The sequence below is a fragment of the Haplochromis burtoni genome, unplaced genomic scaffold (genome assembly GCF_018398535.1).
Source record: "Haplochromis burtoni strain Fernald_Lab_line unplaced genomic scaffold, NCSU_Asbu1 Contig_385, whole genome shotgun sequence".
In the NCBI taxonomy this organism is placed as follows: Eukaryota; Metazoa; Chordata; class Actinopteri; order Cichliformes; family Cichlidae; genus Haplochromis; species Haplochromis burtoni.
Window position 1 is genome coordinate 141,221 of NW_024582746.1, and position 11,925 is coordinate 153,145.

General features: G+C 40.6%; 1 protein-coding gene across 1 annotated transcript in view; it reads right to left on the minus strand.

The window, feature by feature from the left end:
* Positions 1–11,925, minus strand: part of nav3 (neuron navigator 3) — a 206,524-nt gene that overhangs the window by 69,715 nt on the left and 124,884 nt on the right. Inside the window, exons 11-12 of the mRNA XM_042212662.1 lie at positions 6,167–6,400; positions 4,699–4,819 (exon numbers count right to left, since the gene is read on the minus strand). Of these exons, the coding sequence (XP_042068596.1) occupies positions 4,699–4,819; positions 6,167–6,400 (355 nt within the window). The remainder of the gene's footprint in view (positions 1–4,698; positions 4,820–6,166; positions 6,401–11,925) is intronic.

Genomic DNA, 11,925 nt, shown 5'->3' on the forward strand with positions numbered 1-11,925 from the left:
TGTGCTTCCTGAAGTTCCACACAGAAAAGTTATTATTGCCATACACACACACACACGCACACACACACACACACACACACACACACACACACACACACACACACACACACAGGAAACAGGAAACAGGAGGAAAACGGAGCGTCCAAAAACAGGGAAACTTTCCCTCGAGCATCTTTGAATGAAGAGATGGCTAATTAGAGTCTGGTTGTGTGGGCCACAATTTGCCCATTTTTGAGGGGAAATATATCTAATATAACATACACACAGTTGGGTACTCAAATCAGTGATAAAGCATGTCCCAATTATCACAATTTGTTAAGTTTAGCCGGTGTGCACTGAGGTGGAAATACTGAAAAGGACAAATGTCTGAAAAACTGACAGTTGCCAGAAGACTTTAGAAAGCTTAGATAGCAGAAGCTTTGAGACGCTCCAGTTTCAGGTGCAATACAAATATATTCTTCCTAAGCGGTGGCCCCTGGAAGAGATCAATGAGAGAGACTTATATAATGACTGCGTTTGTCATTGGTAGTAAAAAAACCTTCTCCTCTAAATCTCTTCCCTGCTTACGACAGCAAAGACAAGTAGAGCGGCTTCTCTGCGACTGTCACTGCTACGCGGAGTGACAGGCCGAATCCTGCTGCTCAGCAGCACACACGGCATATGGAGAAGTCTGTACATGCACACAAACACACATACACCCAAACCTAAATACACTTAAATGTAGTACACCAACAAGCTTTCTTTTGTGAAGCATGGACAACACAACCACAGCACACTTTCAACACATATAAACTTGTCTCCAAGCCCCCGAAGCTTTAGACAACCAAAAAACGCAGAGCCAGCTGCCACAGTCCAGCTGCGAGAAAGAGATGGCAACACACTCGAGCCACCGGGATGCTAAAAGAGAAGCCCTGTTACTTATTCATGTCTCTACTGAGAGCGGGGAGCCTGCTGGTGTCAAAACACTCTCTTTGGGCGTCTTTTCTTGACAGCAGAGCCATGAGCATGTGCTCATCTATGTTGTATAACAAGAAGGTATTTTTAGGCAGGTGCTTTTAGCCAAGGCTAAACTCAGCATTGTTTTGAAGCAGACTGATCAGAAGAGGGATCTGAGCTTTTGTCATTCAGCTGTTTTCAAGCAGATGGTTGGCTCCAGGGTACTCGGTTCTAGCACAGATGAAATCACTGGAATACTACCTTGCGATTGGATGCCTCTGACAGCCAGTCAAGTTGCAGTTTACGCCTTTTGTCCAAATTTGTCTGACTGTAAAATGTTATTAATTGTCATTAATTAATTCCACAGTGACCTTGACCTTTGACTAAAAAAATCTTCACCTACAGTCCCAATGAATTCTTGTGCTAATCTCAAAGAAATTCTATTAAAGTATTCAGATTATTAGTTTAGTGGGATTGGAATCCACATGCGGAAAACCTGAAATATCTCCAACCACAATGTCACCTGCAGGAAACCATAAAGTTACTATCAAAAGCAGCTGTACGTGTGACGCTTATTGACTTTGTTCTATGACACTTGGTTAAAAATTAGGCTCTGTCCTAATACTGAGGATGAAAGCACTCAAAAATAAAACTCCTCTTCTAATCTTTTGTCTTTTTGTAAGACATAGACACACTGGCACAGCTCATTTAAAAAGAAATGGAGATGCGCACATACAGTATCTCATGTCATGACCACTACAGTAAACATTAAGTCCACGTGGTCCTAGTCCCAGATGGTTTCAGTCACCTGCCAGCCATGATGAGTCATTTAGATACATATCCTGAGGGGCTGTGTTGGTTTGGGATAAAAATGCCATGGATGGCAGCCAGGGGAGCCGTTATGGACTGTAAAAAGCACGAAACATAACGAGCCTCGTGGGAACTCAGTTTACGTACACAGACCAACTTCCACTTTCTGCCTCTGAGGAACCCTGTCTATTGCTGCCAGCAGAACTGCGGAGAGAGTAATGTGCATTTTTGTATCCGTGCTCATGCTTGAGGTGGTGTAAAAGACATGAGTGTAAGTGTGTGTCCTTGTGTGTGCAGTTTTCCAATTATTACTTATGACAGAAAGGAAATCCAAAGGAGAAGGACGAGGGGGGGAATTTTAATGGCCACAAATTATTTACCTTGCTGATAAAAAAACACGAACAATAAATGCACAGTTATCTCTTGTGAACAAATAATTTGTTCCAAAGTAAACTTACACTATCAAACTATCAGCCAGAGACGGATTAAATCCCAGACTCTAATCTAAGAATTTCTCAAAGTCAAAACCCAATCTCCTCCATAATTGGGATGCTGTGTTAAATGAAAACAGAGTGTAATAGTTTGGAAATCATATTAAATTAAAAATATAATCTGATTAACACTTTGATAATAAATGCAGAAGAAATATTAACAGTCATTCAATGCACTAATTATCACCTAAAATTATGACCAAGCCAAGTAATTTAAGCCAAGTATGTTCACCTGGACAAAAGAGCAGTTGGACGGACATTTGAGACAGAAAGGTATCATACACTAGCTGCCAGTTACAGGGCAGGCAGAATTTCATGGATACAGCATGTTCACCTCCTAAGCAGTTATAATCAAGATAGCTGGACATGAAACGTGCGAGATCAAATACTTTTCTTGCATTCGTCATTCCTAGAAAGCCAGCTTACACATCTGAGGTAAAAAGTTGTTTAAAGTCAGTGAACAAATTATTTAAACTTGGGCCTCATCCTCTACTCATTTCACTTCAAGCCAAGGGGCTTTATGGAAAAGCACGCTGTACCACAGAGGTAAAGCCAGGCTGAAATGTAGAGCTGAGTGAGAAATGGATTTGCCCCCTGAGTTTCGTCATGTGTCCGTGGGAAGTGACAGCCTAGCTACTGACAATAACACGTGAGAGGCATGCATTTTGTGCATTTCTGTGTATATGCTTGCCTGCATGTACTTGATTTCATAAAGGAAAAGGAAGGAAGGAATGAAGTAAACAGGGTTCCAGAGTTCAAATTCTTTTCCTTCTGGGAGTCTGTAGCCTGCGGGCATCAATATTTCCTCATCGCCCCTGAGGCCCAAAGTGCTACTGCTGACTTTAGTTCAAAAGAGCACAGCATTTTTGGATTTAAGTCAAGGAAAGGTGAGAGACAGTTTAGGCAAAAATATTTAAATACAGAGATAAAATGCAGGGTGAAGCTGAGCCTTGGCAGTTTGCTTGGTTCATTTTCATTCTTATCCTAAGACATCTTTTTGCCTCAGTGTCAAATCTGATAGGTCAATCGGTTTGAGACTGATGGGGCAGGTTAATCTCCTATTCTGAACCTCTGGTCAGGACTAGTATGTTTTGCCGCTTGGCCAATCACAGATATGATCAAACTCACCTCGGGCTGACTGGCTTGACTGACTGGCTTGTAACAAACAAGCTTGTGAGGCTGAGCACATAACCAAGAAATGGAAAAACTGCCTGGGTTGCAAAACAACTGAATCATATACAGAAAACATACATATTACAAGCAAAATATCACCGTGTATCTGCAAGTCATGCGTCACATTGTGTAAATCTGCCTAGTGTAACCATGTACATGTAGCATTAACAGAATCATAATCTTTAAAATCACAGGACTACTAAACGCTGCCACTCATTAAAATCTTGACAGAAGCTGAAGCTGTGACACTGGGAAATGTCACTGCATCAGTCAATTCCCAGCAGTCTCTCTGATGGCTTGTCATCACAATCTTAGCCTGACAGCTTTAAATCGATCGCCAACCCTCCTTCGCCCCTTTAAATCTCTGATGGTGTTACAGCAGACTTGTATAACCTTTGAAGGACATATTTCTTACTTCCTTCTTACCCTTTGTTTTTATGCCAGGCACATCTAAAAACCAGGAATGACATTTTGCCACAACGTTTCAAAGAGCCGGAAAGTAAATAAATGGCAGACAGAAATGAGGCAGGTCGAATTTTCTTGCATTCCACGCATGCACAGGATTGGAACGTAAGCGTTTTCGGCTGTTTCTATGTGGACGCACAACTCTGTGAAAACGACTGAAAACGATAGTGTGGACGCGGAGCGTTTTCAGACGTAAATGACGTTTTCAAATCTATCCGGGCTCGTGTGGACGTAGCCTTAGTCACTTGTCCATTCTCTGGACTTTGTATCCTATTAGGTTTGTATCCTAAAAAGCCTATATATTCCTTTAGCTTTAATAACTTTGTACTGATATCTAATATCTTTAATTGTTTTGGGTAATATACCCAGATATTCATGCTTTTTAGCTCCATAATGCTCATTGTGCTGAATGCTTTGACCGACAGATACAATCAGGTATAATATGATATGGCTGCAGTTGCTATGGTGCCAACCTTTCTGCCATTCTGACCACAGCACATTGCTTTTTTTCACACGCACATGCATCACTGGCTGCAAAGCACAGTCCAGTGGGTTTGTCTTAGCAAACACCCACCTGGCTATGGTTGAAAATGAATGACAACGAAGCTATCAAATTCACAGCCAGATGCTCGGGAGAGGAAAACATCAGCTAAAAGCCAACAATCAAAAGTGGAATGTGAAAAGCTGTGTTCAAATTTGAATATTAACAACGTACTTGCATGAATCTCAAAAAGTGTGAAACCGGAGCTACTCCCGGGTGTGGACCACAAATGAATCAAACAGGCACCAGAAAAACAGGCAGCTATGACAGTCTCCATCCTCACCTGTCAATGTCACCCTGCATCTCTTTGCTTCCTCTTTGGGATACGTCTCGAGAAGAAGCTGCATCTGAGGCTCGGCCGGTGTTCCGTGCATACAGATGAAGGCTGCCATCTGTAAGGTATCTGTGAGGGGAGAACAAATTACAGGTATAAACGTTTAACTTCAGTTTGCTTTAGAAAGTTATTCTTTTTTAACTCGTGGCTCTTACACTTTAAGGTCTTTGTTTAAGTGAAGAAGAAGCAAATTATGTCAACTAAACATAAAGGAAGATGCTACCTTGGCTGTCTGATGGCTAATCTGAATAATGAACATGAAGACTGTGTGTGGATTTTGGAAAGTCGGTATAGAGAAGCGAGTTTGTGTCTCTGTGTACCTGACAGTGAACGAGCGGTAAGATGTGAGGCAACTTCCAGATAGCTATCAGACACGGCTGGTAGAACACGGGGGCCATTAGCACTGAGTTAATTAAGCTAATAATTCAGCTAATCACCTTTCCCTCCCAACATGTTGTTACATTTTCTGCTCTGTTCTTCTTCTTTAATCTTGCAGATACCTTGCTACATCACACCTCATCCTTACCATTCCCTCACAGTTTTCTCTTTACAGCATATCTTCTATTAGGAGTGTGTGCTCACATGATTGTGTGGGTGAAATGTGAAAAGCCTTTTCTCCTACGTGCTTAAGTCATTTATTGCTATTGAGCGAATGAAGGTCAGAAGCCTGCTGCTGTAATGACTTGCAGAAGACACAAACTCATCCATTCTCACTCAGGTAATCTGTCAGTGTCGTGAGTCCTCTCAAGGTTCACATAAATGTATTACTTGAAACATCCTGTGTGTGGTTTTACTATGAAAAAGTATACATAGCCTTGCTGTATGACAGTAAGCTATTGGTATTAATGTGCAGAGAAAGGCAGGTAAGGCCTTGGTGACTGTATGAATACAAACTAAGCATGAATTTCTGCACACTGAAATGGAAATCTGTCACATGTTAGCAAACAAATGACCTTTAAAGTGGACTTTTACTGAGTATAAATGATGTGGTAGTGATATTGTGCACAAAGATATTTCTTCTTTATACAGCAAAGCATAGTTATGTATTTAATTTACATGGATTACATGGTGGTGCAACATGTTTAAAATCTACGAACTCTGTGTTCAGTGCATAAAAAGGCTGAGAGCTACATTATTCAGAGGGAGGAATAAATGTAGGAGGCAAAACTAAACAGAATGCTGTTTCACACCACAGCGTGGCACAGAGGGATCAGCTAAAACCAATTCAACTTATTTTGACTATAAACATCAAAAATTCATTCAGTTACTGAAATCACAAATAGCCCTAAGATAAATATTCAAAACACTGTCCTGCACTGGTCAACATTTTTTGGGGGAGGGTTACTCGTGTCGTGTCTTAAAGACTGAAAATGAGAAAAAAATAGCCACAGGCTTACTACTTAAATGTACACAAACCTGGAGGGGTCTGAGTGCCCACTATAGCGCCCTGTGGTGGTGCCTGCGCCTGTTGTGCTCGCCCTGGGCGCAGCGTAGCCACTGGGCATCGAGGGGGCGTCACCTGCCTGGAGACGCGGGGTTTGTGATTGGCCCAGACGCCAGGACATGGGGGAGGAGCGTGCAGCGAGGGCAGGTATACTCCGCCCATTCACCTCAGTGGTTACTGTCGTGTCAAAGGTCGTTTCTAATGTACTGTGGAGAAAGAGGGGTAGAGACATAGAATAAAATAATTCATATTTCCTCACAATATATAATTAAAAATGTTTTTCCCATCAGAATGATGTTTTTGAAAATGCTAAAAGAGTTTTGAAGATTGCTAGGTGTATAGAGGGTCTTGGCAAAAATCACAAGTCTAAGACGCTGAAGTAATACCAAGTACACGCCTGTGCAAAGGGCAAATCAATCAGGTGAAAAGATCAGTCATATTTTCAGTAGACAGCCTTCTACAGTTGAGTGCCACTCCCTTCATCTCACATGCCTTTTTTCTAACACTGTGCTTGTTTGTGCGTGTGTGTGCGTGCGTGCATGAGTGTGTGTGTGTGTGTGTGTACACATGCATTTAAAAGTGTGTGACCTTCATAAAGTGCTGTTTCTTCCAGCGTTTTAACTTGAAGGGGGAGGAGAGAAGAAAGGCTCCCATGAGAACTTATGTCAGAGCATCACGGTACATCACACAAAGATGGAAATGGAGGGAAGGAGACAGCTCTGCTTCCGCTCAACTATTAAGTGGATTTGATAGAAAATAACATTTGGATTAGGTGCCCTAACAAGGCTAAAGAAGGGAAATGAACCTCTTCAAAACACATCTGCTAATGTCACAACAATAAGCACCTGCCAGTGCATCTAGTCATTGGCAGGTTTGACTATTTTGAAGACAATCTGAATAATTTGGAACGCTTGCTGTAATATTCCCAACCCATCTGATGAAACCTGTATTAAATCTCATTGTTTTAATCACTAATGAGAGAAAATGCCAAAAAATGTTTGATAAAGAGTACTATAAGAGTACAAGAGAAAAAGACAATGATGTAATGATGCACAGAGACCAAAAAGCACTGACTCACTACCATGACCATCCTCCACTAACTGAGGAACTGCTGCTTTTCCCCTCCAAGTCTTTACCAGGATCTGCATGTAAGAACTGTCACATTTGAAAGATCAGGATGATTTATTGCATGGAATGAAAGCAAAATCCAGCCTGAAACTTTAATTATTTATGTGAAGTAACAGGATAATAGAAGTAAGGCAAATGAGTCAAAGTGACTGGACACCAAGCCCCGCAACTCCACAAACTACAGCATATGTGCACTCTCAGTGAGAAAAGTGGGAACTCACTTGAGCTCTCTCTACTGGGGAAAAGAGTGCACTGCAGTCAAATAATGAGAGAACGGACAGACCTAACATAAAACCAGGCATCTCTGACAATCTGTTACTTTAAGGATAAGCTGGTAATGTGCATTCCAATCACAAACATCCTTCTGTGGGCAGAATACTAGCATGAAATTGAAATGATGCACATAACAAAAGTGGTAGCAGGCGCTACAAATCATCTGTTTTTCAGGACAGGATATAATGATTTTATGATCAGACACCAAACAAAAACATTATTTGCATATTTACAATATAATAAAATTTTGCATAATTTCTTGCATATTGGCTTACTGACTGTAGCACATCACGCAAGTGAAATGCAGGATAGTAGTAGGAGAGGCCTTTGCCTCTGCACACTGGTCTCATTAGGTGACAAAAGCAGTGACACTTTAAAACAGCGTCTCACACATAACAGTGTTAGAGATGTGAGAACAGTGTGTGTGTGTGTGTGTGTGTGCTTAGCGAGAGGACAGAATGCTGCACCCCTGAGATGCCAAGTGCCAACATAAGAAGGACAGCAATGCCACCCATATTCACTACACATCTTTATCAACACCTCCCGAGATCCACACACATGCTCACATGGCCAGCGACGTAGGTGATTCAATGTTACAGTGTCTAGCTAAAAGAGAAAGAATGCTTATCTTACAAGCCATCACACCCAAATATGGAAATCCAAAATCAATTTGCCACAGTATAGAAATCAAAATCATTTAACCAGTCATACACAATGTGGCCCACTTAATCAGCTTATCTTTATCTCCAGGCAGCAGAGAGAGAAAATGAGGAAGGCAGATAAACCGAGAGTGACTCTGCATGTAGGTGTTCAAATAAATAGGCATGAAAACCAAGAATATGCCTGAGCAGCAAGTACAGGAAAAGTGCTAACATATCTTACACATCCAACCCACCACATATGTATACTCATGTCAAAACACACACTCACACACAGCAATAAAAAATGTTCAATATTAAGACCAAATTTCCCACAAACCCTTTCCATTATCTATAGAACAGGACTACAGCCCCCAAAAATTGATCTGAGACTATTTTTACGCTTGTCCAAGGGCTTGGCATGGAAATAATGCATGTTGACAGCAGGGCACTGCTTACTGCTGAGCAATGCTTAATATAAATATGCTGGACCTTGTTCTTGCAGCTGCTAATGAGCTCTGCGTTAATATCCAGTTCATGGGAGCTTGTCATTAGCAGCACTTCAGAGACACTGCACATGTCATGGTGTGTTTTTCAGATTCACAACTCTGCACTCTTGCTGTTCAAGTCACAATCATCCTTCTGAGGCAGACAGATGGTATCAAAATTTGATAATGTATACAAAATGTATAAAATGTCATATGCTTCGTTGTGGATCTGATTGCAGATTATAAATCATAATATTGTATTGCTTGCTATTAACTGTTATTTTAGACAACTATATAAGTTACTGTCTTTTATGAAATTGAGGAATAATTTTACTTAAAGAATTTTTTTTTAAACTTTCAACTTACTTCAGCATTACCTTTCAAACTACTGAAGAAGTGAATTTTTAGTAGGGCACATAGAAGCCTAGGGATATTTGGCATGAAAAAAAATCATCTGCAAATTTTTGTTTTTTCTATTTTTCTATTTTTTGTCATTATTGGAAAATTGCAGTTATTGAAATTGTTTTCTGCCTTCACAATAATCAGGTTAACAACGATAGCAGCGCATTTGGTGGATTACACAGTTGCTACTCTCCAACTTTTGAGGGGAGAAAATCCGGTTGTTCAGTGATGACGCGACGAATCCTACTTCCGGGCCTAAAGTAGTCTGCGTTTAATATGGCTTTTGTGTTGTTAACATGTTTAATGTTTGTATTTTCTTCTATTTGATCTCAAAAAGCTCCTAAAACAGTCAGTGATCCCTGTTGACCTCCCTCGGCTTTTATTACCGCTAATCATTTATTTAAGCTCAGTTTTTAAAACCTTAGGATGTAACTACAGCCCAGCCCATGCAGCAGTATATGAATGACTAACCTCGTATTGTGGATGGATTATCTCAGTTGTTCTCCTGGCTGAAGTTTGGTCCTTTTACAGCATCCTGCCATGCGATTACATTTGTTCCTGACCACCGAGAACACTCACGTTAACTTTTATCGAGTGGAAAAAAAGTTAGCTTGTTTATATTATGCTAACATAGCTGTGTCGCTAGCGGTCACGTAGCACATCATTATATACCAGCTAGCCCAACTTCAGTAACCCTACAAACGTCACTGCTGTTTAGTTTTCTGTCTTCATTTATGCTGGAAGTGATACAGAGCTGTACGTTTAATTTGTTTCCAAAACCCCGCAGTCAGGACATGCTATATTGTATTTAGATAGAAGCTAGCGAGCTAACTCCCTGCTAACTTCTAACTCCGTTAAATGTCATAAATTCCGTTTTCATGGATGCCTGGATGTTAAACTCAATTGTTACACCTGGTAGAGCAGAACGCTGATCATTTTATTAAAGATGAAAGACTTTAGACAGTTTTTCAACTCTCAGTAATGCCACAGTGATCGTTTGATATATGGACCTGCAGCGGAGTTTAGACCCAGACACGGCTAGTGACGTCAGACTGAACAACCGGATACATGTGTGACAACTAAGATTTTTGCATGTTTTGTTGAGTATTTTGTGAGTTTAGAACTTTTGCAGTAAGGCTGCTGACATTAAAAATGCTATTGACGCATACATTGTACACATATTATAACACATAATATCCTCACTTCTTAATTCCTATATGTCAACTCAGAATCTCCGTCATTCCAAAGCAATGAATAATTTAAGACGTCCTATATTCACTGTTTTCCAAATGTAAACACAGAATAAACAAGCCGGTCTCAGGAAGCTATTATGTTCAAAATGTTGCCTGGCGGTTGCTAAATCCCTTTGGGACCAAGCAGCAATCCCTCAGGTGCCAGCAGACTGGTTGACATAAAAAAGGGGCGATATCCCTCGACTGTTTGCTGTGCTAGGTTTGTCCTTGAAGATTATAGCTTTTCCTCACATGTGGAGTTTTTTTGCATAGAAAAAAGTGGCTGTAAATGAAATGTGGGGCTGTATGTGAGGGCCCCATCGCATCTGGATATCTAAACAATGGTGTGAATGCCACTCAAGCTGTGCGATGGCGAAAAGCAAGGTCAGTTCAATGAGAGAAGGAGACTGTTTCAGAGCCTGTGTAACCGTAGCTTAACCACATGAATCTCTGTCAAGCGGGTCAATCCTTTCTGTAACATTAGCCCTCACTATCTTCCAGACAAGGGCGTAGTTTCAGTCTGTTCTGACATAATATCAAAGCTATTTAAAGAAAAGATAAATGTATGTGTATGAGTGTGCAATCACATAACACTGAGCTTATTGGAGAAAAAAGCATTTGCAAACTTGCTTCTAAAGTTACGATCTGTTTCAAAAGATGGCGTTTATTAGTAATGGCATCATCATCCCCCCATTTCAATCAAAACTGCACATAATGTGCTTTTAACTTCAAGTGTTAGAGTAACCATTTCATACATTTTAATTTGGAGTATTTTTCTTTCCCGTTGATAAGGGTACAAATACCAGAAAATCTTTTAAAATGGGAATGTAATGAGTCAAATGCCATAATTATCAAAATCATCAAGCTATAACTAGCTCCTAGGTCTTGTTAGATCTGATCCTGCTTAGATAATGAAAACACGATTCCTATCTTGAAAGTCACACTTAAATTTTGCAAATTTGCTTGAGCACAGAGCATGAAAAATTCCTGTAAGATGCTTTACTGCAAAAGCGTCTCAAAGGGAAGACCTTTTGGTCCTTGTTCATTCATTTAGTGGTGCATAGGCAAATTATTTATTCTATCTTTGGCAAATATAGTCTCACTTGTTTTTCTAGGCACTCTTGAAAAAGTAAATTAAGTATGTTTCAGCAGCTAAAACTAACTTCTTAATCTTGCAGTCTGCTCGGCTGGGGTATAAACAGATGTAAGTGCTTCCTAAATAGGAAGCAAAGAGAAGGACAGAGTAATGAATATGACAGCCATGTCTGCTCGAGCGTAACAGTGATTAATTAACTGAGGTACTAAGCTTCTTGGTGATTGGCACCATTTCTTATCCAGGAGAGAGATTAGGGTGGCCTGGCTGGGCTTTTGTTGTGGACAGAATTGGTATTCAAACTCAAAGGCTCTCTTTACATTCAAACAGTCACAAGCTGACTTCCCATTTTACACTCGGTCTAATGACTGAAAGCTGAGCGGGTGGCTGTGGCTACAATGTAGCTTGCCATCACCAGTGTGTGAATGTGTGTGTGAATGGGTGGATGACTGGATATGTAAAGCGCTTTGGGGTCCT